Raw genomic sequence first — 27,416 nt, 5'->3', positions numbered from 1 at the left:
GTCAAGGTTACTATCTCTAGGTAAACGACCTTAAGCGGGTCGCACATGGTCACATGACAACAGTGAGGTTCAGAGGTGTTCTGAGGTGTCCGCCATTCATTAACTCTTCCTTCTCAGCCTTCTAACTGCTCCTTTTGGATCAGTAGTGGCAATTTTGCTGTTGCTGCTGTTGGGGGTGTGTATGTGTATGTGCGTGCATGTGTCTACATGTATTTAAAGAGAGAATGCCTTATGCATGAATGCTAGTGAAGATTTATCTACCTTCAAAATATTTCACTGCTTTAACGTGACTGTGGACATCCTGGAGCATTTTATTTTGTGTTCTCAAATGATAGAAGTCCTACCTTGAAGGGGATAAAAGCACCCTTCTGATAGGTAGTCAAATCTGAGCATCGGTCCTGGTGAGAGCCCAGTGTTCTAAAAGCAGTTGTGGGGCAAAGCCAGTGTCTGGACCCGTCACCTCACAACCACAACAGCCCGGGGTTCAGAGCCTTCTCCTGGATTCCTGAAAAGGCATGGCGGGATGACTCTGTGTTTTGTTGGGTTTGCTTTTCCTAAAGGTCTTGTTTTCCGAATGGTCTACTTTTGATGTGCTGTCTGTGTATTTCCTTGCAGGAAATACATGCCCTTTTATGATTTGTCCCCATTATAAAAGCTGAAATCCTTGCCCTTTCAATACAGATCAGATTGTGTGTGCAGCCTGGCAGACCTCAGGAGTCTGTGAAAGGCTGACCTAGTCACACTTCAGCCTGGTGACTGTCTTGCTGTGAACACCCACGTCAAAAAGCCAAAGTTGCCAGCATCTGCCTTCCTGAGTATTATTATTATTATTTTACTTTATTCCATTTGTTTTTCCAAATGCACTACCTTTTTTTATTTTCCTGAAGCCATTTTTGCCCAGTCGCCTCTTCCCTGAAATGTTCCTACTTCTACATATTTATTTCTTCAGGCACTGGAACCCCGCATTGTCCTTAATATAGGTATAGAATGGGTGGGCTGCTCTCAGAATGGTCTCGGGATTTCCCAGCATGCTCTGAATTTGTCTGATGTCGGGCCAACCTCTTAGTTCCATCCTGAGCCATTCTAGAGGGAGGCACTGGAAAGGCAGCCACTGAAAATGTAGCTTTGTTATTCAAAAGAAAATACACATATGTATACAGTATATTGGTTTTATGAGCCAGGATGTCCTGCTGTACTTAGAGTGAAGAGTTATTTCACCGTTTCCAACAAAAGCTTCCTTTCTATTAACAAGCATAATTTTCTAACTTCCCTACATGTCTACCTCTAAAAGGAATCAGAAAGATTCTTCTTTAAGGATCATCATGAGCCAGTTTAAGCAGTATGGTGGACGAAATATTCACAAAAAGCCTTTCCTACATAGCGCATGTAAAATACTGAATAAAATGAAAGGGGAAAAAATCACATTTTTAAATGCTTGGTTAGGCTGGTGGGGAAGTAAAGGACTTGCTCATGGTGCAGAAACAAGAGAACAGAGAAAGTGAGAGCTAAGGGGAGACCTAGAGCACCCATCTGCCTGGTGTGGGGTCAGTTAACGGGCCAAGGCGAGACAGAGCCCAGCCTGGATAATTAGGAGGTAAACTGTAGACACAGTCCCATCAGGACATAAAGGGAGTGTGACCTCACCCCACATAACACCCATGGGGGCAGAGGAGGAGGTAAAAATCTGGTCCACAGCGGGAGTCTTTGGAGATTATATGCCTTTCTCAGTCTTGTTTTCTGGTGAAAGGGAAGCAGACTGGGAAAAACCATCTCCAGTAAGAATCCACAGCTGCAAGCCTGCATTCACTGGGTTTAGGAGCCAAAATTCATAGACCTTGTGTGATCCTAAACCCCTCAAGTGAAAAGTTTAAAGAGCTACAAAAAGGGGTTCCTGGGTGGCTCAGTTAGCTGAGCGTCCGACTCTGGTTTTGGCTCAGGTCATTATCTCAGGGTCGTGAGATCAAGCCCCATGTCAGGTTCTATAGTCAGCATGGAGTCGGCTTCAGATTCTCTCTCCCTCTCTCTCTCTCTCTATCTCTCTCTAATAAATAAATAAAAATCTTAAAAAGAATAAAGAGTCACACAAAACCCCAAATACTGTATGATTCTACTTGTATGAAGTAGTTAGAATCGTCAGATTCATAGAGGTGAACCGTAGAATGGTGGTTGCCTTGGCCAGTGTGGAGGAGTAGGGAGTTGTTTAGTGAGTAGAGAGTTTCAGTTTGGCAAGATGAAGATTTCTGGAGTTTGGTTGCACAACAACGTGGACGTATTTAACACTACTGAATTTTATACTTCAAAATGGATGTAAGATGGTAAATTTTATATTATGACTATTTTACCACAAAAAATAATTTTTTTTTTAATTTTTAGAAATTGAGTTTAACGTAGTCCCAGATTGGTAGTGCCCTCTAACTGCCTACAAGAAATAAATAAAACAAGCCAATAAATGAACAGGGGGAAAAAATCCTTCTGCCTAGGACTCATAATCATTTCCAGATCACAATAACATTTTTTTTTAGTATGAGAAAATAACTTCACATGAATGAGAGCCCAAAGAACCAACAAACTATAAAATCAGGGGGAGAAAAACATTAGAAATTAGGGGCACCTGGGTGCCTCAGTGGGTTAAGCCTCTGCCTTCGGCTCAGGTCATGGTCTCAGGGTCTTGGGATTGAGCCCCACATCGGGCTCTCTGCTCAGCAGTGAGCCTGCTTCCCCCTCTCTCTCTGCCTCCTGCTCTGCCTACTTGTGATCTCTGTCTGTCAAATAAATAAATAAATAAATAAATCTTAAAAAAAAAAATTACATAGTCAATGTAAAAAAACACCTGAAGTGTTCATATAGGAGAAGAGACTGGATAAAACCCAAAACCCAGCCACATGCTAGGTGTGTGTAAAATGTATCTAATTTATAAAACTAACAAAGAAAGATCAGGATAGTCACATTAATATCAGATAAAGAAGCCTTAAAAACGAAAAGCATTACTCAAATTACTAGAGATAAAGCAGTTCAATATATGTTGAAATAAGTTTCAATTTGCCAGGAAAGTGAAACAACTTCATATGCACATGAAGGTATAGCTTCAAATTATATATATATTAAAAAAACCTGAAATATGTACAATGAGAAATTTAAAAATCCACCATAATAGATTTTAACATACTTTTTTTTTGTAACCAAAGTCAGTAGGAAGACAGAATATTTGAACATGTTTACTAACTGTAGTCTAATGGACCTCTGGAGAACCTAATAACAACAGAATACAATGTTTTCAAAAACCCGAGAAATATTTATAAAATTTAAAAATGTATACTATCTTACTCATTTTCATGCCATACTTCACACTGTTTAAAAGGTATTAAAAAAATCATCCTTCTGGATTAAAGATGCTACATATGTTCAAAACCATACAAGGTAACATTATCAAATACATTATTTTAAATTCATATGAACTTACCCTAAATCTTACAGCAAATGGTAGAGTCAAGATGTAAAAGCAGGAGTCTCTGGGTCCAAAGATTCTATCCTTCATATTAGGATACACTACCTCTAAGATGGGGATCTAGAAGCATCCTCTTCTTTATCAGCACAACCGGAAGATATTCAAAACAGCCACATATTGATCTTGATACCAACCCAGTTGCCAGAAAATTGCCTTTACCTTGATGTTCTGTCAGTCCATTAATACCACCCCCTCCATTCTGCCACAATTGTAACTTTTAATTTCTTTTCAGCACAGGATTTTATAACATTTCTATTAAGTAGAAGCATATTATCAGTGCACGCTGTAGAACTATTAGTTTATCAAAGAGCAGAATGCCAGGTGTGGCGATGAGGGACTACCAGTCCGTTAATATGGCTTTACTCCAATAGGCAAGATAGTGTTATTAGTCTCATTTGTCCTGTGTTAATTTCTTTTTTTTTTAATTTTATTTATTTATTTGACAGAGATCACAAGTAGACAGAGAGGCAGGCAGAGAGAGAGGGAGAGGCAGGCTCCCTGCTGAGCAGAGAGACCGATGCGGGGCTTGATTGCAGGACCCCGAGATCATGACCCGAGCTGAAGGCAGAGGCTTTAACCCACTGAGGCACCCAGGCACCTCTGTCCTGTGTTAATTTCTTAACCAATTTCATCTAAAGGCTAATGTCTGGACTTTGTAATACTGTTAGGTTTCTTCAAGAAACAAACTGCAGCCAACATCTGTTCAAACAAGATAGTCACTTATTTTGTGGACCCCTACATATCTAATATCATGAGTTGGGGGGGGGTGGTTGAGTGGTGAGATCCAAAAAGATATGTTCATGTTTTAACCCTCTGAACCTCTGAAAGTGATCCTGTTTGGGGAAAGAGTCTTTGCAGTTGTGATGAAGTTAGGGATCTTAAAGGAGATCATTTTGGTTTATCTGGGTAGACATGAAATCTAATGATATGTCCTTCTAAGAAACAAAAGAGGAGAAGACACAGACAGACAGGAGGGGGCTATGTAAAGAAAGAGGCAGAAATTAAAGTTATGTAGCCACAAGCCAAGGTATGTTTGGAACAATCAGACAGTGAAAGAAGGGAGGTAGGATTTTACCCTAGAGCCTTTGGAGGAAGTGCAGCTCTGGCCTCCAGAGCTGTGAATAAGAAATCTCTTGTTTTAAGCCACCCAGTTTCTTATAATTTGTTATAGTTGCTATGGGAAACCAAGAATACTACAAATAATATACCCATTACTATTATGGGTTTTTTTTTTTTTTAAGATTTATTTATTTGAGAGAGAGTGAGAGAGAGGAGGGGAGGGGCAGAGGGAGAGGGAGAGAGAATCTGAAGCAGACTTCGGGCTCATGTGGAGCCTGGAGTCCCATGCATGGCTCAGTCTCACAACTCTGAGATCATGACCTGAGCCAAAATCTAGAGTAGGATGCTTAACTGACTGAGCCACCCAGGCTTATGCCCCAGTATCGTGTTATATTTATAATTGCATTTTCCCAAATTCGGATGACTCAAACCACCAGTCACAACAGCACATTTGAATATTTACATTTGTGGTTTTCTTCTCAGGGTGAAACCATTCACTTTCCATTCCCTTTATATTTGCAGATAAATTTATCACTTTAACTACGGACAAATACTGAGCAAGGAGACTTGGCAGCTACTGTAGTATCAGAACTTGAGGCAAAGAAGTGAAATACACAGGGACAGCTCCTATGAAGGTTATGAAGGATTAAGTAAATGAAAAGAAATGATTTACACAAAATATTAGGACACCAACAGCCCAGAGTCAGGACACAGAACTGGCAGCACTGACTTTTACTAATGTCTACTGTAAGATACTCTCATCCAGGTGGTTAGTGGTTTTCTGTAGGTGATTAGTATTCCACTAATCTGATGATATTATTTATTTGACCATCCATTATCATCTGGTGACTTGGACTCATTTGGAGAGAGTCGGCTTACCTATCGATGTGAGACATAACCGTTTTGGAGATGTCTACACCTGCTTCTTGCAATACTCGGATAATCTGAAATGGTGCACTTGCATTCCTTCCAGGATGAATAATAACAGGACAGCCTAGCTGAGCCTGAGCATGAGCTGTTGCTTGAAGAACCTTCCTTTCGCTCTCAGCCAGAGGCCAGGAGCAGCCAATTTCTCCAATGACGCCACACTTGATACTAGTTCCCTCAGCTCCATGGAGAATTTCATTAACGAGGACATCAGTAAGCTAAGGAAGAGCAGGAAAGAAAATATTTTATAGACTACGGAATTGATCAACCCAGAGTCACCACAGTAGGTGAATGGATTTATTCCTTTGGTCATTCATTCTTTTAAAAATGTATCTGCCATCCATTCAATTAATATGGGTCAATGAGAAAGGCCAAATCTCAAATTCAGCAAGTTATTCTAAATCAAAGATTCAATATTATCTTACTGTGATTATTTGATGAGAAATCTGTGGCTTTAGGAAGCTATGGGGGGAAAAGTGACTTCATGAAAGGACATTCAGATGAGAAAAAAAAATCTATAATTTAACCTGAGAAACATCTACAACATAAAAAGACTGCCCTTGAACTACGTCAACTATATCAACTAATCCTTTAATTCTCCCTAATGTATGCAGTCCTTAATCCCATGCAGCACAAAAGATTCACAGCACACAATACTCCTATGGCATTTTTTGATTCATAGGTATATTACTACTAAGAGTGGTTGGAAGAAGGTGTAATGCTGACTTCAGAGTAATCTTCAAACAATATATGCATATAAAAAGGTAAAGACCTGACTGGAAAATGATACAGATAAAGCTTTGTGATACAAAGATTTTAACGATTAACTGAATCATGGCGAAGACTGGCATTGCAACTGACATTTTTTGCCTAGCAAGCAGGCAAGGGAAGATATATACACATACAGACAATAGGTATAAACATGTATAAACACATCCAGGCATGTTCAGAAAGGGAGCACATATATATGCAAAGGAGCTTCGTGGCTGATTCTTTCTGTTTCTCTCTGAAAGCTTTCTTTCCTTCTGCCCATTCTTGCTTAAGATCCTATGATAACAAAACCAGGAATGAATTTTCTGCCACCCTTCCTGTTTTGTAAAAGAAGGAAACATACTCGCCCATGTGCCAAGTCTCTGCCTGCCAGATTTCCTCCTACCGTGAATTTTCATTGCTGGTTATGATAAAATCCAGAAAGGAAATCGGGGTTATGTAACTGAAGTTTATAATGGGAAAATGAGGTTTACAAATAGGCTGTGGTACCACTACAGAGTAGGAATACCACATATCCCTGAATGTTAACACTTGGGGGTTTTCAGTGACTAGAGGGTTAAGCTCTCCTCCCTTGATGCTTTTTTTCTTTAGGAGATGAAATGTTCCTAATTTGGGTCTCCACTGGCAGATGTCTTTGCTAGCTAGCACATTTCTGTAGCATGCTACCTCTGAGTCAGTGACATTCCTTAGTGGGGATGACAGAGGGAAAATCCAGTGTCTGAGGTTCTGGCCTTTCTGAATTGACACGCAAGTATTGCCCACGTCCTCAGGACTTCTCACCTGCTCTACCGACATGGCTCTGGTCTCCGGGGAGTGAGTTGCCTCCACGTAAAACCCAGCTCCAGCTATGATGTGGACGCCTGTCTCTTCCGCAAACCATCTCAGAGCCTTCATGTCTCGGCTAATCCCAACGGTCGTGTTCTCCACCACAGCCCCTCCACCTTTGGCTTTAAAATACAACAGTTCTTCCCTTACGGCTTCCATCTCCTGATTCAGCCGAAGATTCTCTTTATGGGAATAAGGGTTTTTTTGAATCCAGAATAAGTTTTTCATCATAATAGGTTCCCGAGACGTGGCTTCATGACACAGGGCAGGCGGGTAGTAACAGCAGTCAAAGGTCATCGCCAGATGTTCATGAGTCAGGGTACGGCCCAGTTTGCTGGGCTCTATGGGGCCCAACACCGTCTGGACTTTCCCACTTAAGGAAGACATTTCTGGTGATACCAGGAAGAGGCTCTAAAAAGAGTGTTTTCTGGAAAAAAAGAAAAGAAAAGAAAACTATAATCAGAAAATGTAACACACACATAAATTTCGTCCACTGGGGAGGGGGGGCTGTGAACGGATACCTGTGTAAGAAAGAGAATCAATGGAACTAGAGATATGATCCCACTTATCATCCTGCCAAAGCCAGAGTCAGTGTCTAGTAAATTGTTGAAGTTCACGGCAGCCTTCAGTGACACGCATGGTGTTAAATGTCCCCGGCCACTTCCACTGGGACGCCTTCACCTGATTTAATCCCAGCCTCAAATACTGAAAGTATTTCTTGGTATTCAGTTCAGAGTTTCCTTTTGCTTAATTTTATCTCATTAGTCACGGCTGTACTTCCTTGGTTAATTCAACAATAATCTCCACTTAAAAAAAAAAAAAAACTCTTCATAATCAATAACTTAGGTCAAAACCAGCCTTGTATCAGAAATTTTTCATTTGTTGCTTTTCAAATAAATTAAATAGACTGAGGCTATTGATTGTTCCATTACTCATTCACTACCCAAGTGAACAAACTTCTGTTGAAAGGTCCATCATGTGTCAGAAATTGTAGATTTAAATACGTAGGACAAAAATCTCTGACCTTGATGATTTAACAGGTTATTCCCCCCAAAGAACAACTGGGAGGGGGCATGCCTAGGTTTACTAATAAAAAACAAGAATAAAGACTTTCCTTGCTGTAGATGTTTTCTTTGGTCTAGCGCACATAGTCAGAAATACTTGGAAAATCATTAAAAGCAAAAATTCCGAGGCTCCTGAGTGGTGCAGTTGGTTAAGCGTCTGACTATGGGTTTCCGCTCAAGTCCTGGGATTGAGCCCAGTGTCGGAGGTGAAGGGGTCCGTGCTTAGTGGCGAGTCTGCCTGATGATTCTCTCTCTCTGCCCCTCCCCCGCCTATGTACACACGCTCTTTCTCAAATAAATAAATCTTTAAAAAAGCAAAAATCCTTTGTTATAATGAAAGTGACTCTGATTGAAACTGAAAAGTGCTGCTTCCAAAGAGTAAAAATCCTCTCTATTTATCCTGTTTATTTTCATTTGCAATACAAACTAAGTAGTCACCAAGTTCCCATCACTGACAACAAGAATCCCAGTTCCAGCGCTTTCATGCGTCCGTATGTTTCCTAAATGAAGGGATTCTCTTGGAAAGAAGAAGGCGCGACTGAAAGTGTGAAGACAAACACCTTCGTGGCCAAGAGCGGAACCCCTGCCAGAAACAGTGGTCTACACCGAGTGCTGGCCGCATACATTCGGAGGGCGGGGACAAACTGCCTGGGAACCAGGTAAAGAAAAATGCCTCTGGAGCTCCCAAGCTGTTCCTTAAAAAGACATTCTGAAATCTCTGACCTTCGGAGCCTCTCTTTTTCTTCTCTGTAAATTAGAATAACAAAGCACATTTCCTAAGGTCACAGGAATTCAATGAAATGAGCTACCAAGTATCAAAGCGACCACAGGTCTAGCACACAGCCCGTGGTTAACAAATGACAGCTCTGTTCTGCTAGCAGGAGGAACTACCGTGTATTCCCTAGATGATTTTTTTCAGAGGAAGCGTTTGGGTAGAGAGGAGATCATTTCGGGGAGAACAGGCAGAGGATGATGCACAGTGGTACATTCAAGAGACACGGTGAGAAGAGAGCAGAGATGGCAGAAAAAGCGCTCGGAGGCTAAAACAGCTTTTATCTGCAATTATCTGGAACTGAGGGCTGGGATATATATTGGCCTAGAATGTGTAAATAATTGATTCTGACTGTTTGACAGACAACTGTAGGACTTGTGGCTAGCATGGCCATTAGTTTTCGGTTGGTAGTGCTCTTCTGCAAGCCAAGCTTCCATCATTTAAATGATTCACATGTGACAGAAGCTGGTGTCTGTTTAGAGAGTCACTGTGTGCCTGCCAGTCACTGCACGGGGCAATGATTTTCCTTGACGATGTCTAGGACCACACTGTTCGATGCTTTATTCCCTGTTACTGAGAGCAAGGGATATGTCACTAGTTCTTTCTGTTGACAAAAATCACAGTTCCATTCATGATCGATTCAATCTTCCATATGGGTTCATTTGTTCTTTCATTTCTTTTGGCCGAGGGGGCCCAGGAACTTGGATAAACTGATAAAACGCTATCACTATCATTGCATGTCAACTAGATTTCAATTTTTTATTTATTTGTATTTTTTTAAAGATTTTACTTACTTATTTGACAGAGATGACAAGTAGGCAGAGAGGCAGGCAGAGAGAGAGAGGAGGAGGAAACAGGCTCCCTGCTGAGCAGAGAGCCCAATGTAGGACTCGATCCAGGACCCTGAGATCATGACCTGAGCCGAAAACAGCGGCTTAACCCACTGAGCCACCCAGACACCCATAGGCTTCAATTTTTTAAAAAGGAAAAAAAAAAAAAAAAAGAAAAAAAGCAACAACACTAGCCGTTTTACTAGAAAAGCACCAAACTGCATAGTTAATTGATACAGATTTGAAAGAGCAATGTTAGTAAGTTTCAAACTCACCACCTGTGAATCTGTGAAGAAAAAAAAAAAAACACTTAAGAAATGTCATCTCTCCTGGGAAATTCCTGAGGCAGAAGGAGTTGCTGTTTCCTATGATCACAAACAAGGTAACCCATACTTAAAGGATGAAAGAAGAAACTGTAGCGGACGTTGCTCTAGGATGGAGTGTTTCCTTTGGTCAGACAGAGTCTGTATACGGCGCTCATGGTTTCTGCCTAGTTACGTGCTGTTTCTGTAGGGCTCTTCCACCCACATTCAGCCTGAAAGCTGTTCTCTTTCCAAGGTACAGGCAAGGGGCTACCATTGGCTTCCACCATGGAGTGAAGAGTTCACGGTGTGGGGGAGGGGAATGGACAATGACAGCGGCCAGTGTACAGAAAGGGGCAACCCGCATGGAAAAAAGCAGGCTTCTGGCATTTTCCAGGCATCCACGGGAGCTTCTGCATTGCACACACCTGCCATGGAAGGTAGTGGGAAAATCGACAGAGGAGCTATAAACGCAGTTGCCAAAAGCTCTGTTGTACTTCAAATGTGAAATCTGATCAGTCAGAGACACGGAGGCTAGTCTGTAATTACCAGTATAAGCTGGTCAAAGGAAACAATGCTTTGAACCCCAATGGATATGGAATCAGAAAAGAACACAAACTTCAAATAAAAAAAAAAAAGAGAGAAGAAAACCAGTACTATACAGTTGAGCTGGAAACCAGAGACAATACATAGGATGTGTCATTTTTTAAAATACACGCATCAATTAACTTTCATAAATTTGCCAAACTGTTGGAGATTTGGTGGTGGGTGGGGAGTTTGGAGGGCAATTTTCACTTTGTTTCCCCAAGATTTTGCCACAGTTATTTCACTCAGGCCATTATGCTTAAGATTTTTCTGTCCCCCTGAGTTGAATATCCATTTTGGTTACACTTCTCATTTCAGAGGATGGGACTTCTGAAAATTTTACATTCAAATGACTGTCCTCAGGATTTTGTAGACTCAAGCCCTTTTCCTGCCCCTGCCTCTCCCACACCTGGTCCTGGACCTGGCTGAAGGTGCCTGCTTTGCAAGTTTAGATGCAGGGGTCAAACTGGCAGGTTGCTGTTGGGTGAATTGATTTTCAGTTCACCTCCCCAAGAACTGCCTAAGTTTGAATCTCTGTAATAAATCCTTGTTCCATTTCACCTATAGCTGTTTTCTTTCCCTGATCAAACCCCTACCTGATTTTAAAACAAACAAACAAACAAAAAAACAGGAAAGCATTTCAGAGTTTTATGCAGGAGAAGGTATGAACTGAATAACTAGTAGCCTCACGGAGAATGGATGAAGGGGAGCCTGTGCATCTGCAGAGACCAATGGGGACATCGCTAGAACCTGGGGGAAAAAGTCAGGTGGTGGCTTGGTCTGAGAAGATGCCAGTGGAGATGGTGAGAAAGCGGAAGTGGCACGAGATACTGGAAGTTTCTAACTGGACTTGCTGGTTCTATAAAAGTGTCCCCCAAATAATGGGTCACACTGAGTAGCAGTACTCTATAAACACTGCCCTTGCTGACATTTGATCTGTGACCAAACTTTTTTTTTAATTTTTTATAAACATATAAAATATTTTTATCCCCAGGGGTACAGGTCTGTGAATCGCCAGGTTTACACACTTCACAGCACTCACCATAGCACATACCCTCCCCAATGTCCATAACCCCACCACCCTCTCCCTACTCCCCTCCCCCCAGCAACCCTCAGTTTGTTTTGTGAGATTAAGAGTCACTTATGGTTTGTTTCCCTCCCAATCCCATCTTGTTTCATTTATTCTTCTTCTACCCCCTTAACCCCCCATGTTGCATCTCCACTTCCTCTTATCAGGGAGATCATATGATAGTTGTCTTTCTCCGCTTGACTTGTTTCGCTAAGCATGATACCCTCTAGTTCCATCCATGTCATCGCGAATGACATTATTTCTTTTGATGGCTGCATAGTATTCCATTGTGTATATATACCACATCTTCTTGATCCATTCATCTGTCGATGGACATCTAGGTTCTTTCCATAGTTTGGCTATTGTGGACATTGCTGCTATAAACATTCGGGTGCACGTGCCCCTTCGGATCACTAAGTTTGTATCTTTAGGGTAAATACCCAGTAGTGCAATTGCTGAGTCATAGGGTAGTTCTATTTTCAACATTTTGAGGAACCTCCATGCTGTTTTCCAGAGTGGTTGCACCAGTTTGCATTCCCACCAACAGTGTGGGAGGGTTCCCCTTTCTTGTGACCAAACATTTTTAAAACCACATAATATTTTTTAAAGCGTGTTTGAATACTTCCATCATGTGCAGGTTCAAACCTGTGACATGTCTTCTCTCAGTGTTGGTCTGGTGGCTGAACAATGGGACACAGAGTTTCGGCCTCACACCCACCACCTGCCTAGGTATGTATGGTTCTAAGGCTCTACAGCATGGAGGTTTATGACTTTTCATATTAAGCATCGTCAAAAGAATCAATAACCAGGCCTGAATAAGGAGGATGCAATCTGACCGCTTCAGTACACAGAGCAATAATGGGACCCAGTGAGTTCTTCAAACTGTGACATAAATAAAACAAAACCACTCAAAGATATAAATGAACAGTGAGATTCTTGTATTCAGCGGAAAAAAGTAGGTTTCATTTCCAAGCTTTTTTTTTTTTGCCTTCCCCCCCGCCATTTGACTAAGGAAGTTGGATAGACATCCGAGGATATTTCCAAATTCCAAGTAATAAATATGAAGATGGTGTTGAAGATGTACCCAGGAAGTGACACTCCTTGAAAAAGGCATTGGCAGACAGGTGCACTTGGGAAAGGTCCCTTCCACTATGTTGGCTCAGACCTTCCCTGAGTTCATCAAAAATGATAGATCAGGGGAGTCCAGTAATTATTAAAATCGGAAATCACATTGGGTTGTTCAGCTGTTGGGGTAGTTTGTAGCTTAATTGACTTTATTCTTAAAATTTTTATTTTTAATTGAAGTACACTTGATGTACAATATTATATGAGTTTTAGGTGTTGAATCTAGTGATCCAACAATTACTACATTTTGAAATGCTCGCCGTAAGTGTAGTTACTTATCACCCGTCACCATATAATTATTACAGTATTACTATGTTCCTTATGCTGTACTTTTCATCCTTGGGATTTATAGCTAGAAGTTTGTATCTCTTAATCCCCTTCATCTACTTTGCCCTTCCTCCCATTGCCTCCCCTCTGGCAACTGCCAGTTTGTTCTCTGTATCTGTGAGTCTGTTTCTGGTTTTTTTTGCTTGTCTTTTAGATTCCAGAATTAGTGAAATCTTATGGTGTTTGTCTTTGTTTTATTTACTTAGCATAATGTCCTCTAGGTCAATCTATTTGCAAATGGCGAGATCGCCTTTTTTTTTTTTTTTTGAGATCTCCTTTTTTATGGCTGAGTAATATTCCCTCATACCCTATCTTCTTTATCCATTCATCTATCGATGGACACTTGGATTGCTTCTCTAACTTGGCTAGTGTAAGTAATGCTGCATTAAACACAGGAGTGCATATGTCTTTTTTAATTAGTGTTTTCATTTAATTTGGTAAACACCTACAAGTATAATTACTGGATCATATGGCATTTCTATTTTTAGTTGTCTGAGGAACTTCCAGACTGTTTCCATAGTGGCTGCATCAGCTTACGTTCCCACCCAACCGTGAGGAAGCCTTCCCTTTGGTCCACATCCTCGCCAACACTTGTCATTTCTTGTCTTTTTGATCACAGCCATGGAGGCAGGTGTAAGGGGATCTCATTATCATTTTTCCGATTGCCTTTTCTTAATGATGAGTGATACTGCACATCTCTTCATGCATCTGTTGGCCATCTGTATGTCTTTTTTGGAAAAATTCCTATTCAGGTCCTCTGCCCATTTTTAAATTGACTCTTTAGTCAAACACACGCTAGCTAGTCAGCTCTTCAAGTCACATACACTAGGACTTCGGTAAATGCTATTAATATTACTACTGGCTTCTGTAATTTATCTGTTTAGTCCACAAATTGAAAACATTTTTTCCTTAATAGAAAAAGGGAGGGAAGGGAATTAGAAGGAGGGAGAGGAGGAGGGAGAGGGGGAAAAAAGCCCTCGATCTCTATTCAGGTCAAAAAGCAACATTACTCACTACTTGTCACAGTAACATTGGAGTGGGGACAAGTGTGATGCTGTCAAAATGCTGTCTACAGAACTGACCTTTATGGATTTAGCTCATCTCAATCCCTCATTCTCAGAAAAAGGTTCCACAGTCACTTCTGTGAGACTGTTTGATGTAAATTCCTTGATTTTGCTACTAGCATATTCCTCGCAGTGGAACAAGGAACAAGTTATTAGACACAATGATTATGGCTTCTTTTTCCTCATAAAGAGCTCTCAACACTGCAGCTGGTTCTCACCTTTTCTCTTCCACAGATTCTTAGCACTAGGCTGTCTTGCAGAAACACCGGTATTTGCAGCAAATTGCACCACTGGTCCTTTAACTATCTTTAGTTCCTTAAAGAGCTTACAATTGGTGTTCCTTTGAATTCCAGGTGAATTGTAGGTTAACGTTTTAAACATATAAAGCATCATGTTCCTCACACAATTTCATCTGGAAGACTATTCTTGAGGTAGCCTGATGTAGTTGCAAGAATGGTAGGTTCAGAGTCAAGAGCTCTTGGCTGTTCCAATAAATAGCTGTGTGATTTGGAGCAAGTACCTTGACCACTCTGAGCCTCTTTTCCTATCTGTGAAATGAAAGGGTTGGACCAGATGATTTCCAGATGGCATTTATGGCATTCTGTAATATCCTTTAGCTTGAAAATGGATATTAATGACCATCTAAAGATCATTCAATGAAGAATATTCATTCATCAATGAAGGTGTACTTTAAAATGTATATTTATTTATTTTTTATAAAGATTTTATTTATTTGACAGAGATCACAAGTAGGCAGAGAGGCAGGCAGAGAGAGAGGAGGAAGCAGGCCCCCCGTTTAGCAGAGAGCCTGATGCGGGGCTTGATTCCAAGACCCTGGGAGCATGAGCTGAGCTGAAGGCAGAGGCTTAATCCACTGAACCACCCAGGCACCCCAAAATGTATATTTTATATATACCTTATATACATATACATATATTATATATATAATATATATACACATATATATGTATATATAATATATACATATATGTACATTTGTATATTATATGCATATATATGTAATGAGAATGAATTTCATTCATTACCTATCAATTTCATTCATTAACTATCAGTGAAGGCTGTACATATTAAGAATTTTTTAATGTGCAGTTTATATACATGTGGATACAGACACACATGTACATGGAGAGAGAATGAATGGGTTTCAGTTTGAGATCCTTCTCAGTTCAAAAGAACTCTAGGAGGGACAGCTGGTCTGAAAGAACCCTGGAGTTCTGGCTCCAATGTTTCCTACCTGTGTAACTGAAAAATATACACATTTTAAAAAGTTTAAATTTTACCATGAGTTAGTTTCCTCACTTGAAAACTGGAATCATATCTGCCGGATCTCGCGTGTAAGATTTGAAATGAAAAGCAAATAAGGTGACACCTAAAATTATAAATTTATAATTTATAAATTATAAAATTATAAAACACATAAATTATAAAACACATACAGGGGCGCCTGGGTGGCTCAGTGGGTTAAAGTTCTGCTTTCGTCTCGAGTCATGATCCCAGGGTGCTGGGATCAAGCCCCAGATCAGGCTCTCTGCTCAGCAGGGAGCCTGCTTCCTCTTCTCTCTCTGCCTGCCTCTCTGCCTACTTGTGATCTCTCTCTCTCTCTGTCAAATAAATAAATAAAATCTTTAAAAAAAAACCACATACAAATGTTCAAAATTATTATTATATACCAAACATTATATTATTTTCCAAACATTTGCTGAGTATCCCTAGGCAAATACACCTACACTTGTTCTTTCATAAACCTAACAATAAGGGGCTGAAGTTTATGAGTCAAACCCAGGCTGTAATCTGCTTATAGACAAATTCCTTCACTTGAGACCTGTGATTCTTAAAAACAGACTGACTGTTGCGATTGATATCACAGCTCATTAGGCTTTTGGAAATGACCCACCGAAGCGACTGCAGCTACAGGGGGGTCCTCATTTTCCATGGGTAACTGGTACTGGAAATGCCTTTTTAAATGAATGCACTTAATACAGCGTGTTTTCTGGCATCCATAGACAGCCTTCAGTGGACCGTGCCTTCCCACACTCATGTCTGTGTGCTCCCTCCCTTCTAAGCGAAGCCGAGCTCGCCCGTGGCTCAGTCGAACCAATAGTATGGGGCGGCAGTGATGCCATGTGTCCGGGACCCAAGTCTTTGGAAGTAGCTTCTGCTTCCGTGCCTCAGAGAAACCTGAGCTGTGATGTAAGAAGTCTGGCTACCTCTCTTGTGGAGAAAGAGAGGCCCTCAGATCACATGGGGAATATAAGAGCCAGTCACCTCCACATCCCTTATGAGCTCAGCCTTGCAGCTGTCCCTGAGAAGGTACCAGATGAATGGGTGAGTCATCTCGAACATTCTAACCCAGCCAAGATCCCACATGACTGCAAGCACAGCTGCAGCCAACCCAGTAGAATCTGGCCAACCCACAGAATTATGGGACGTAATAAAATGGTTGTTTGAAACCTGTGGTTTGGGCTGGCTTGTTACACAACAGTAGATAACCAAAATATACAGAAACCAACATCGAATAATGTTATATTAAAAGACATGATTAAGGTTTCAAATTAGGAAATAAAATATCATAAGTCATCATTTAAAAAAAATAAGTCATATTATAAATATGTCCTAATTCTAGAACAAAGAAGTAACTGAATGTTGGATTTGGGGGTGACAAAATTTTGTGCTATGACATTGTTCCTTGACTTTTGCACCCCACTGATGAAGAAGGCTATTTTTGCAAAATTATTTCTGAAGGCTTTATCATTTTTTACCAAGGTCCTCTGTTAAGCTGTTGTTAGGCAACCTGTGCTTCTGTGAAGCACTTATCCTGATGTACTATCTCTGTCAGTTTCTCCTCTTGTGTTGAGGGTCCGACTCTGTCACATCCTCACAGGGCTTTGTAGGGAGCTTTTGCTTCGCTCCAGTATCACTTGCATCGACTTCACGACAACTGCATCTTCTTTTTTAAGGTTTTCAGTTTTACTTTGCAATCTACTTGCATCCTATTTCTTGATATTTATCAATATTTACAACCACCAAGAAGACATGAAGAAAAAGATGCTGAGATATGAGGCAGGCACAGAAAATTCGCATGTGGAAATAGGAATGCTTGAATGGAAATTGGTTGTCGAATGGTCAGTTCCTAAGAGCACAGGTGTGGTTTTTCTGAGTTAGCTGTTCCTTGGGGGAAGGGGCTCTCCTAGTGAGTATATCACATAAGGTGATCAAAAGTGTGTTTAGCACGCATCATGTTGTATTGCATTGGTCTGTAAGGGATCAGTCTCTGTTCAACTATGTTGTGTGTGTGTGTGTGTGTGCACTTGCATAATATCTAGCATTTGGTTCTCATCTGTGAACCTGAACTGAACTGAGTAGAGAGAAAGAAAGTAATTCGTTTATGCCTTATTTAAGAATGAGGGAGTCAAAAATCTCATTCTGAAATGAATAAATTTGCCATTAACTCTAAAATTCCAGTAAGATTAAACTTTTTTTTCTTTCTTTTCTTTTCTTTTTTTTTGGTCAAAGTTTGAAAGTGGAACAGGCATGTCAAATGAAGAAGAAGAACTATACCCAAATCCCACTGCATTAGAATATCCTACAAATAATTACATCTTCTTTTACATATGTAAAAGAAACAAATGTGACCGTCTAGTTTAAAATGTTCATTTTTAGTGATAAATGAAGAAAGCAGTGGCTACACACATAAAATTCTCCTGTCTACAAACTAAAACTAAAGCGTGGTTTATTTTTTAAAAATAATTTTCAGAAGGTATAACATAATGGAAAACTGCCCAGATTTCAAATAGCTTTCCAAACGCCCAAAGATCAACTAACTGGGTTATTTGTTTGGAATTACTGCTGCTAGATAAGCCCCCAAACACCATGGGGAAGAGGGATGCTTGACTTTAGTTTTGTGTGAACAGTGCTAAAATGGATGCCATATTTAAGGAACCAAACTTTACTCGCAGCACTGTAAACATCAAACAACCCTTTGAAATGTCTCATGAATAGAAATCTAGCTTTACGCTTCAGGGAAAAATCTTTCCCCTTTAAATAGCAAGTTAGTCCTAAAAGTGTCCAAAAGTCACATTGTAGGGATAGGACAGAAAGCACCACTTGGGAGGCAGTGAAAACAAATCCGATCAACCAGTGCATTGTCTGGTCTGTGAAAAATTAGATAGATCCAGAGTGACTGGGGATCTGGTGACCAGCCAAGACAGAACAGTGGCCAGAGTGCAAATTCGCTCAACTTTCCTGAAAAACAGTTTAGCAGTATATATCTGGAGTCTCAAAATGGTACTTTGCTGCTGAGGATCTGCCTTAAGGAAATATTTAGAGACATGTAAGACATATTTACGCACAAAGATTTCATTATGGCCTTATTGAGACTAGCAACCAAAATATCTCATGGTATGGGAATGTTTACATGCATACTGGAACATTATGCAAACGTTCGAGTTCTACTTTCAAAGACTATTTAATGACACAGGAAAATGCTCTTATTATAACTTCTGAAAAAAGCAAAATATGAAACCGTATTGTAAGTACTATAAATTTAGGGAGAGTGCATTCATCTACATGTAGGTAGAGCTTAACTCAAAATAGTAAAATGTTATGTGTATTTTTGGGTGGTAGAAGGAGCCAAAATAGATAATTTTTTTCTTCATTACAATTTAATGTATTTTCCAGGGCAAGTTTCTGGTTTTCTATTTTTTTTTAATGTTTATCTATTTTCATTTATAACCGGTAAAAGGGAGTAAAAGGGAAAAGATCAATGACACCGGGATAAACTTATCCAATGCTTATACTAATGCTACATGTAAAATAATAGAATATATATTTTGAATCCTCCAACTAAAGCAGACAGCAGGCAGAGATTTATGAACTCAAGAGCTATTTTGAATTCTTCTTTATTATTACAGATTTGCTAATTTCTAGCCATGCCTAGAATTGATAGCTTCGTGTACAAATATTTCTGATCAAATTACATGTCTTTTCAGTGCAGTGACTGTGGTTCAAGCTATTTCATCAGGTTCTTAATGGACTGATCTTTGTTAGTCGAAGTCCTGGGACCCAGTGAGAATTTTAGAAAAGGTTCAGCACTCCAAGTAATTCTTATCACAGTCCAGTCACACAAGGACCAAGATCCTACTATCGAAAGCACTCTTGTGTGAGGTTAGGCGTGCAAATGAAGAATTGCCAAGGAGACATTTTATAGGAAAATGTCAGAAATTATGAAGTGTGGGTCATCTCTGTAAGTGAAAAGGGGATCAAATGAAATAAGGTTTAAGTAAAAGTAAACCACACAAGGACAAAAGCATAGAAAGAATCTTTGTAAAAGAAGGTTAACACAACCTCTGGCAGGTTAGGAGAAAGACAATCAGAAAAGATGAAGTAGCAATATTATAGATTCAATAAGTACTTATTGGCCATCCATTAAACATAAGACCCTGCGCTCTCAGTAAGAGAGAACCCCCAGCCTCACTTGGAGACTGTGAAGCAACAGTGATGCTTCATTCATTCATTCATTCATTCATTCACTAAGCGGACTATGCATCAGATGGCCATGCAAAGCACTTAGTCTCTCTTATCTCAGATTCTCGCTAAAACACTGCCAAGTTGACACTACAGGAGGAAGGTGAGGCCAAGAAAAGTGAAGACACCTAAAGTCACAGAGCCGAAAAGCCGCGATTTGAACCAGTCTGCTTAGAGAATGCCAAATATCGATCACGAACGGCACTTCCTGGAGAGCTCGGTTAGAATGAATCAGAGTTTAGCCTATGAATACAATGATAGCAACCCTAAGTGGATGATTACTACACCAATCCCACGTAGTCCTCGGGCAGGATTCAGAGGTCTGTCTACACTCTCTCCAACTAATCTAGCCAACTGTTGAGGTATAAACAAAACAAACAAACAAAAAACAACCCCAAATCCAAGGGTCATCCTAGATTCACCCAGAGGGACTTGTAAATGCCATAAACACCCCCACTTCACTAGTTCCTTCATTTCTCCTGCGATCTTTGTCCTCAAAGCCACAACTGAAGTGCAACCACCACCAACCTTTCTCAGGTGACTCCCGGTAAGAGCTTCTAACCCCCGTCTCCCTGACAGTCTGCTCTGCCTTCACCAAGCCTACAGAGCACTCTTTCTTCCTTCCCTCCCTTCTTTCTTTCTTTTAAAGATTTTACTTATTTGAGAGACAGCACAGAGCGTGAGACGGAGAGAGAGAGTGCACCGGGAGCAGGGGATGGGGCAGAGGGAGAAGCAGACTCCCTGCTGAGCAGGGAGCCTGAGGCCTGGGCTCAATCCCAGCACACTGGGGTCATGACCCAAGCCAGAGGCAGATGCCTAACCAACTGAGCCACCCAAGTGCCCGCAGAGTGTGCTTTTTAAAACACGGATTCAAATAGGTCTCCCCCAGAGTCATCTTTCCAACCTTCAGAGGCAAATCTGCACCTGGAAGGCAGTAGACACCTTGCAAGCCATTCTACTGGGGCCCAGTTCAGCCGGCTGCCTTTCTCTGGGCTCAGCATTTCACACCCGTCTCCAGGTCCTTGAATGTGTCTCTGCCTCTCTCTCCTGAGCTTACAAACCCAACCTGTCCACCCTTTTCCTGTCCTGGCTAACTGCTGCTTGGCAATGAGGGGGAGCTTCCGGCATCACGAGAAGCTTTTCTTGATGTTCTTCCTTGTTGCTCAAGAAGTCTGGGTCACATGCCGATTCTAGGTTCTCTTCTAGCCCTCAGGCTTTTACTTTGAAACTCCCTTCTTATATTAATGGTTCATGTCCCTCCCTCACACTGTGACCTCCTGAAGGGCAGAGTCCAAGGCTATGTCTGCCCGTCCTCAACCACCCACCGGGGTGGCCCGTAGTTAGTAGCTAATTACCATTCATATGCTGGCTTGTTTGGAGCCAGCCTTCTTCCGCAAAGGATTTGAGGGAACTTGCAACAAAAGACACATAAAGTGAAGAAAAAAATATTAAAGCAGGAGCAAGGAGATGATGAAACTGAAGCAGAGTAAGGACCAGAAAGGATGAACAGGCTAACAGTTGTTGGCAAAGGGCTAACCAAATCTGTCCTGGGATGTTTGTTTTTCTGACTATAGATAATTCAGAGATCACAGCACACCCCTTTTAGGGTACATCGCCTTATTTTCCTAAAGCAAAACAGCTAAAAATTATTATTTAAAAGCATGGGAAATGGTTTCTTGAAAGTTTCTGGGCTTGGGATTTTGAAGCCACGTTTGTTTTTTTACAACTTTCCCTTTATTTTCGCACTCCAAGCTCTCAGAAGATAGGGAACATGCCGTTTTAGCGAATTCATCTGCACCTAGCAGGGCTACATAGGAATACATAAGTTTTTTGTTGTTGTTGTTTGTAACTTTCCCTTACTAAATAAGGGCAAGAATCTTTTTTTTTTTTTTTAAAGTTTTTGCTTTGTTTTGTTTTTTAAGTAATCTCTAAACCCAGTGTGCGGCTTGAACTTACAACCCAGAGATCAAGCGTTGCATGCTCCACTGACTAAGCCAGCCCGGCACCGCAGGGCAAGATTCTTGAGCATATTAATACAACAACAAGCAACTTTATCTTCAAGGACATTTCCTATTTCAACGGGTAGAAGCCAATTATAAATCAGAAAACTAAAAGCACTTGGTAAAATTAGCACAGGTGATTCTCGGCAGTAGCTCTTCCTTTACAAGGACTAAACCTGGGTGAGGACTGACTGGTAAGGCTCATTTTTCAAATGTATCGACTCCCCACACTAATTTCTTTCCAAGGCAGTTTAATTTTAAAACACGCTTCCTTGAATCACAGAGAGCTTTTCAGTTGCACAGATAAATGCATCCCTACAAGGTGTTCCCCGCAGAATCACGTCAGGTCCTTTATTTTGAAGACCACACAGTAGACCCACTTAGAAAAGCCTTAACGTGGCCACCCTGTCTGGCTGGTTCAGAGTTACGAAGAGTCAGCGTCGTATATGTGCTGTCACGTGGTCGGGCCTCACCTGTTGGGTGTGAAGAAGGATATGCCCGAGACGGGCTGAGACCTACTGCAAGGAGCGCGAGCCTGAGGCCGGCCCACCTTGTCTTGTTCTAGTGACTTCCAAAACATGATCCGCTGGGTGAGACGTGCACGCCATGCTCCATGAAAAGGAGAGGCATAGGTATTACTAGCTTCTCTGATCCCACCCCCACACATGGGCAAGTAGGTACCACCTGAGCGACGTGAGAAACTGACAAGAAGTAAATGCTCAGTGAGCATCTGTTCAGCCAATGAGCGATCCGTGTCCTACCCGCCCTCACGTCCACACTGATGAAATGCAAGTTCAGCCAAAAGCACTCTGACCTCTTCATTAGCATCATGGCCTCTTTACAGGCTTGTGACCAGCTATTGTGACTCTCCTTGAAACATTAAGAAGAGTTACTTATATAGGTTCGAGGGGGAGAGCTTGGACTTCAAATTCTCAGAGCACAGGAAGTTAACGTAAAGACGTTTGCTTTCCAGGTACCCGGAAATTTCACCTGACGACATTCCCATTCAACGTGGCAGATACTTGCTGAGGATCTAGTAAGTCCAAAGGAGGATAGTATGAGAAACAAAGATGAAAAAGGAAAAATCTTATCGCAGGAAGCTGAAAGAGGCCCCAAACACGGTGCCTGGCTCATGGTAAGCATTCAATGGAGGGGCTGATATTTTTTATGCATTAGTGGGACACCTTTGCTATTAAAGTGAATGCAGTAATGTTGGAAAAGAGGTACAAAGCCAATGTTCCGGGAAGATGCACCTGGATAACATTCAGCGGTACTGGAGGGGTCGGGAGGGCTTTTAGGAGGAGGTGGCATTTAGGTGAAGCTGCAGAAAGGAGATTTTTCCAAGGAGGCATCCTGGTGGCATAGGGGAGAAAGGGCCTCTTTTAGGATGTGTAAGCAGTCTGTAGAGGCTCATGGACAGGATGCATGGAAGGTCCACAGTGAAAGCACAACACATGCACTGGGCCCAAAGGAAGAGACCTGTGTTTGGATGGTAATTAAATGGGCAGAGTGAGGATAGGCTGAATGCCGGAGAGAGGAAGCCAGGGAGGAGTTAGGAAACTAAAGCAAATTTCATTGTTCCTTGGGGATTTTAAGAGCCAGAGAATTACATTTCAGGGCCAAGGAAGCCTGGAACAACACTCTCTTTTCCCCCACTGCGCTCATATACAAAAGTATTATCATGGTAGCTGTGTAAAGTACTCTTCATAATCACACTTTAAAACAAAATGTTGAAAAAAATTTTTTTAAAAATAAAAGTGAAGTCTTTAAAGTGGACTATAACCAGCACGACTTGACTACTTTTCCACCTCTCAGTATGTTAGTTCTTGGTGAGCAAACATTAAATCAAAATATTTGCAATTAGAAAGTTGACAGTAATTGAACTCTGTGCTCTGAAAGCCACGTGATGACTACGATTAGTATAACATCGTAGGGAGGTCTTCATATAACTCTGACTGTATTGAAGCCCTAGCTTTCTGTATTGCTGGTATCATTACCTTCAAGAGATTATGGAATATCAAAAGTATATCTACAATAATAATGCTGTTTATTTCTCTAAAGAGCGTCAGGCAGTGCACCTACTTTAATTAAATCTCCTAATGTCCTTGCGAAGTTGGCAAGGGATCAGCCGAAGGTAGGTCATTGAAAAGTATCTGACTAAAAGACTGGACCAGAGGACCTACTTTAAGATGAAAACCACTTTTATTATTATTGTTCCCATTTCACCAGTGAGGAAATGGAGTTGTTATTCAGAGAAGGAAGATGGGCTATCCTGCATTTTCATTAAAGGCAAAATACAGTCCTGTAGTCTCTATAAGCATTTGCTGGGAGACCTTTAAAAATAGTACAAGAACCATGCCCTCTGAGGTTTCTCCTTTGAGAGCCAACCAACCTAAACATGCACCAAAGAGAATATGCATTGCCCCTTTCTTTCTCTCAAAAGAACACAAGACAAGGATCCCAATTTATCATGACGTATAACCTCTTAGCTTTAATGGACTGGTTGACCAGAAGTTCGGCTAAGTTCTTTCCATAGCTTCTTTCTCTATATCCCCAAACTTCCCCAGACAACATCAGAAAGAAGGGTGGACACTAGTCTTTAGGAGATAATACTGGGAGTAGAGCAGGTTAGGTTGAAGACACAGTACAAATTGCGGGGCTAGAGAAAAAAACTGAAAAGAGTAAAAAACAGAACAAGTCCTGACTCTTGGTTCTACCCTTAGGATAGTGGTATAGATTCCAAAGCAAACGTGCATGTAACTATCATATAGGATCCTGTTTACAAATCAACTTCAGTTCTAATAAAGGAGGTGAAAGGGCTCATACCACTTTATCAGACCATGACACCACTGTCTCAATCTAACCACCTCCCGATGGCCCAGAAAATGCAGTCATGGCTCCCAGAAAAACAGAAATCCCAATTTGGGAAAAAAAAAAAAAAAATCATGAGCAAGGTAAATGCTGTTGTTTTAGGCAATAATTTCCCATCACTGAGGTCTTAAAAACAAAAATATGAATAATGAAATCCTATGGCAATAATTGGTTGTAAGATGGTTAGATGCATCCAGATTGTGCTTAAAATTGTTTGGTTTCTCATAAAAATGAAAAGGCAAAATTAAAAATTTTGATGAGAACCCGTGGACCCTCAAGTTGGGGGAAAATGTCTCTAAAAGACAGCCTTTTTATTTTTATTTTTTAAAAAGATTTATTTATTTATTTATTTGACAGACAGAGATCACAAGTAGGCAGAGAAGCAGGCAGAGAGAGAGGAAGGGAAGCAGGTTCTCTGCCGATGAGAGCCTGATGAGCTCCCCTCCCGAGAGCCCGATGCAGGGCTCAATCCCAGCATCCTGAGATCATGACCTGAGCCGAAGGCAGAGGCTTAACTCACTGAGCCACCCAGGCGCCCCAAAGACAGCCTTTTTTAATGGAACTAGGGAAGAAAGCAAGACGACCAATTTTGCCTAGTCCTAAAGAAGTGTGGCACCTGACACGGCAACCTCTTTTGTAGGAAAGACTAGTATTCAATGTACTAAAAATAAAATAACAAATGGCTTATTTCTACTCCGGAAAGCAGATTTACTACAATGGGATGAAGGGAAAATCTAATAACTTCATGGATCATAGAGCAATAATCTCTCCTTCCCAGTCTTTGAGATGGCAGGGGGGAAAATGCTCTAACGGAATTCTCTAGATAAAAAGCATCACCAAATTAAGAAAATGCTCTATAGTCAAACAACACATTTTTAATTAACCAATGCCTAGTCACATATCTGTATTTACATATAAAGGACATGTGATTGTTATATAATTTCCCTATAAAAATAAGGAGCTCTAAAAGATTTAGAAAGGTTTGTCTAGTGCTATATTTTTAATTTGATTTTTATTTTATTTTTATTTTTAGAGAGAGAATACATGCACATGTATGAGCAGGGTGGTTGGAGTAGGGACAGAGGGAGAGAAAGAATCTTAAGTAGGCTCCACACCCACTGAGAAGCCCAACTAGGTGCTGGATCTCATGACCTTGAGATCATGACCTGAGCTGAAATCAAGATTCCCACACTTAACCCACTGACCTACCCAGGGACCCCAGCACTATATTTTAATTTGGCATCTCAATCATTACACTCATCTGCTTCCTAAGAATTCACAGAAAGCACTATGAAGTGTGTAAACCTGGTGATTCACAGACCTGTACCCCTGGGGCTAATAATACATTATATGTTAATAAAAAAAAAAGAATTCACAGAAAGCATGTCTTTTAAATATTGTCTAACATGAGTATTTACGTATTTATTTACAATTGTGCAAGCAAGTTTCCTTTTTTTTTTTTTTAAGATTTTATTTATTTATTTGACAGACAGAGATCACAAGTAGGCAGAGAGGCAAGCAGAGAGAGAGAGGGAAGCAGGCTTCCTGCTGAGCAGAGAGCCCGATGCGGGGCTCGATCCCAGAACCCTGGGATCATGACCTGAGCCAAAGGCAGAGGCTTTAACCCACTGAGCCACCCAGGTGCCCCCAAAAGTTTCCTTTTACTGCAGTTCTGATCTATTTTAACAACATTGCCAGTGTACCAAAGGACTATAATTTTAATCTCCTCTTTGGATAGACTTATATGTGTAGCTTTAATAATTTCAATAAATTCCCTAAATAAAAAAAGACATTTTTAAGTCAAATTACAAATCTGCTAAAAATGTCAAATTATTAAATGTATCTAAATAAGGTATGGGTTTTTTTGTTTTTGTTTACTTTAGTTTTGTTTTGTTTTGAAATAGACTTCATGCCCACCACCTTGGAGCCCAACACTGGGCTTGAACTCACAACCCTTAGACTGAGACCTGAGCCAAGATCAACAGTCGGACACTTAACAGATTGAGCCATCTAGGCGCGCCTAAATAAGGTACAGTTTTGAATTTAGATTAATAGCTTTAGAGTAAAATCAACAACTTATTAAATATTATATTTTTAATTAGTATACATAAATTTCAGTTAATATTAAATGCTATTTGACCTTGGAATTTTTGAGCAGAAAGAGACCGTGGAGATCATTGAAATCGATGACTTCCTTTCTAGGTGCGAACACTAATGCTTGTTCTTTTGAAGGCCAGACAGCTGGGACTAGAACCAGTCTCCCAGCTTGTCAGGGAAGCATTTCTTTTCTTTAGCCATGCAGATATGTACTGTAAACATCACATTACATTATCTTGTGTCCATTAGTGTGGAAGTACTATTCAGAGGTAACATCACTCATTGGCCTAAGGAAGAAGCTACAATTATCTAGGACCAGAAAATCCTATCCCAACGCCACTGTTGATTCGATGTCATCAAGCAAGCCATTTAATTGCATAGCGCTTTCCTCTTCCTAATTATAAAAATAAGGGCTCCAGTAATTTAGACTTCCCTACTTAAACTGGTTGTTGCAATAAGTAGTAATAAAAATAACTCTAAAGCATACAGCATATCGAAGTGCAAACAAAATACTTAATAGCAAAAACTCATCTGCACTATATTTAAACCAAGGAGTAATCACCACTTTCAGTCGTAATTAGGAGGGAGTATGTATTAGCTGTGGTGTATCCTTACAACATCTGAACAAGTTAATGCAGGGGTATATCTAACAAGTTCAGTAGCTCCTAGCTTTTCATAA

The 27,416-nt window shown here is 40.7% G+C and overlaps 1 protein-coding gene across 1 annotated transcript in view; it reads right to left on the bottom strand.

Annotated features, from left to right (window-relative positions):
* PTER (phosphotriesterase related) overlaps positions 1 to 27,416 on the bottom strand; it is a 65,803-nt gene that overhangs the window by 22,534 nt on the left and 15,853 nt on the right. Inside the window, exons 2-3 of the mRNA XM_082742011.1 lie at positions 7,043 to 7,514; positions 5,444 to 5,709 (exon numbers count right to left, since the gene is read on the bottom strand). Of these exons, the coding sequence (XP_082598137.1) occupies positions 5,444 to 5,709; positions 7,043 to 7,474 (698 nt within the window). The 5' untranslated portion in view covers positions 7,475 to 7,514. The remainder of the gene's footprint in view (positions 1 to 5,443; positions 5,710 to 7,042; positions 7,515 to 27,416) is intronic.

The sequence above is a fragment of the Mustela nivalis genome (genome assembly GCF_964662115.1).
Source record: "Mustela nivalis genome assembly, chromosome: 7".
NCBI lineage: Eukaryota > Metazoa > Chordata > Mammalia > Carnivora > Mustelidae > Mustela > Mustela nivalis.
This window is presented reverse-complemented; position numbering and strand designations above follow the sequence as displayed.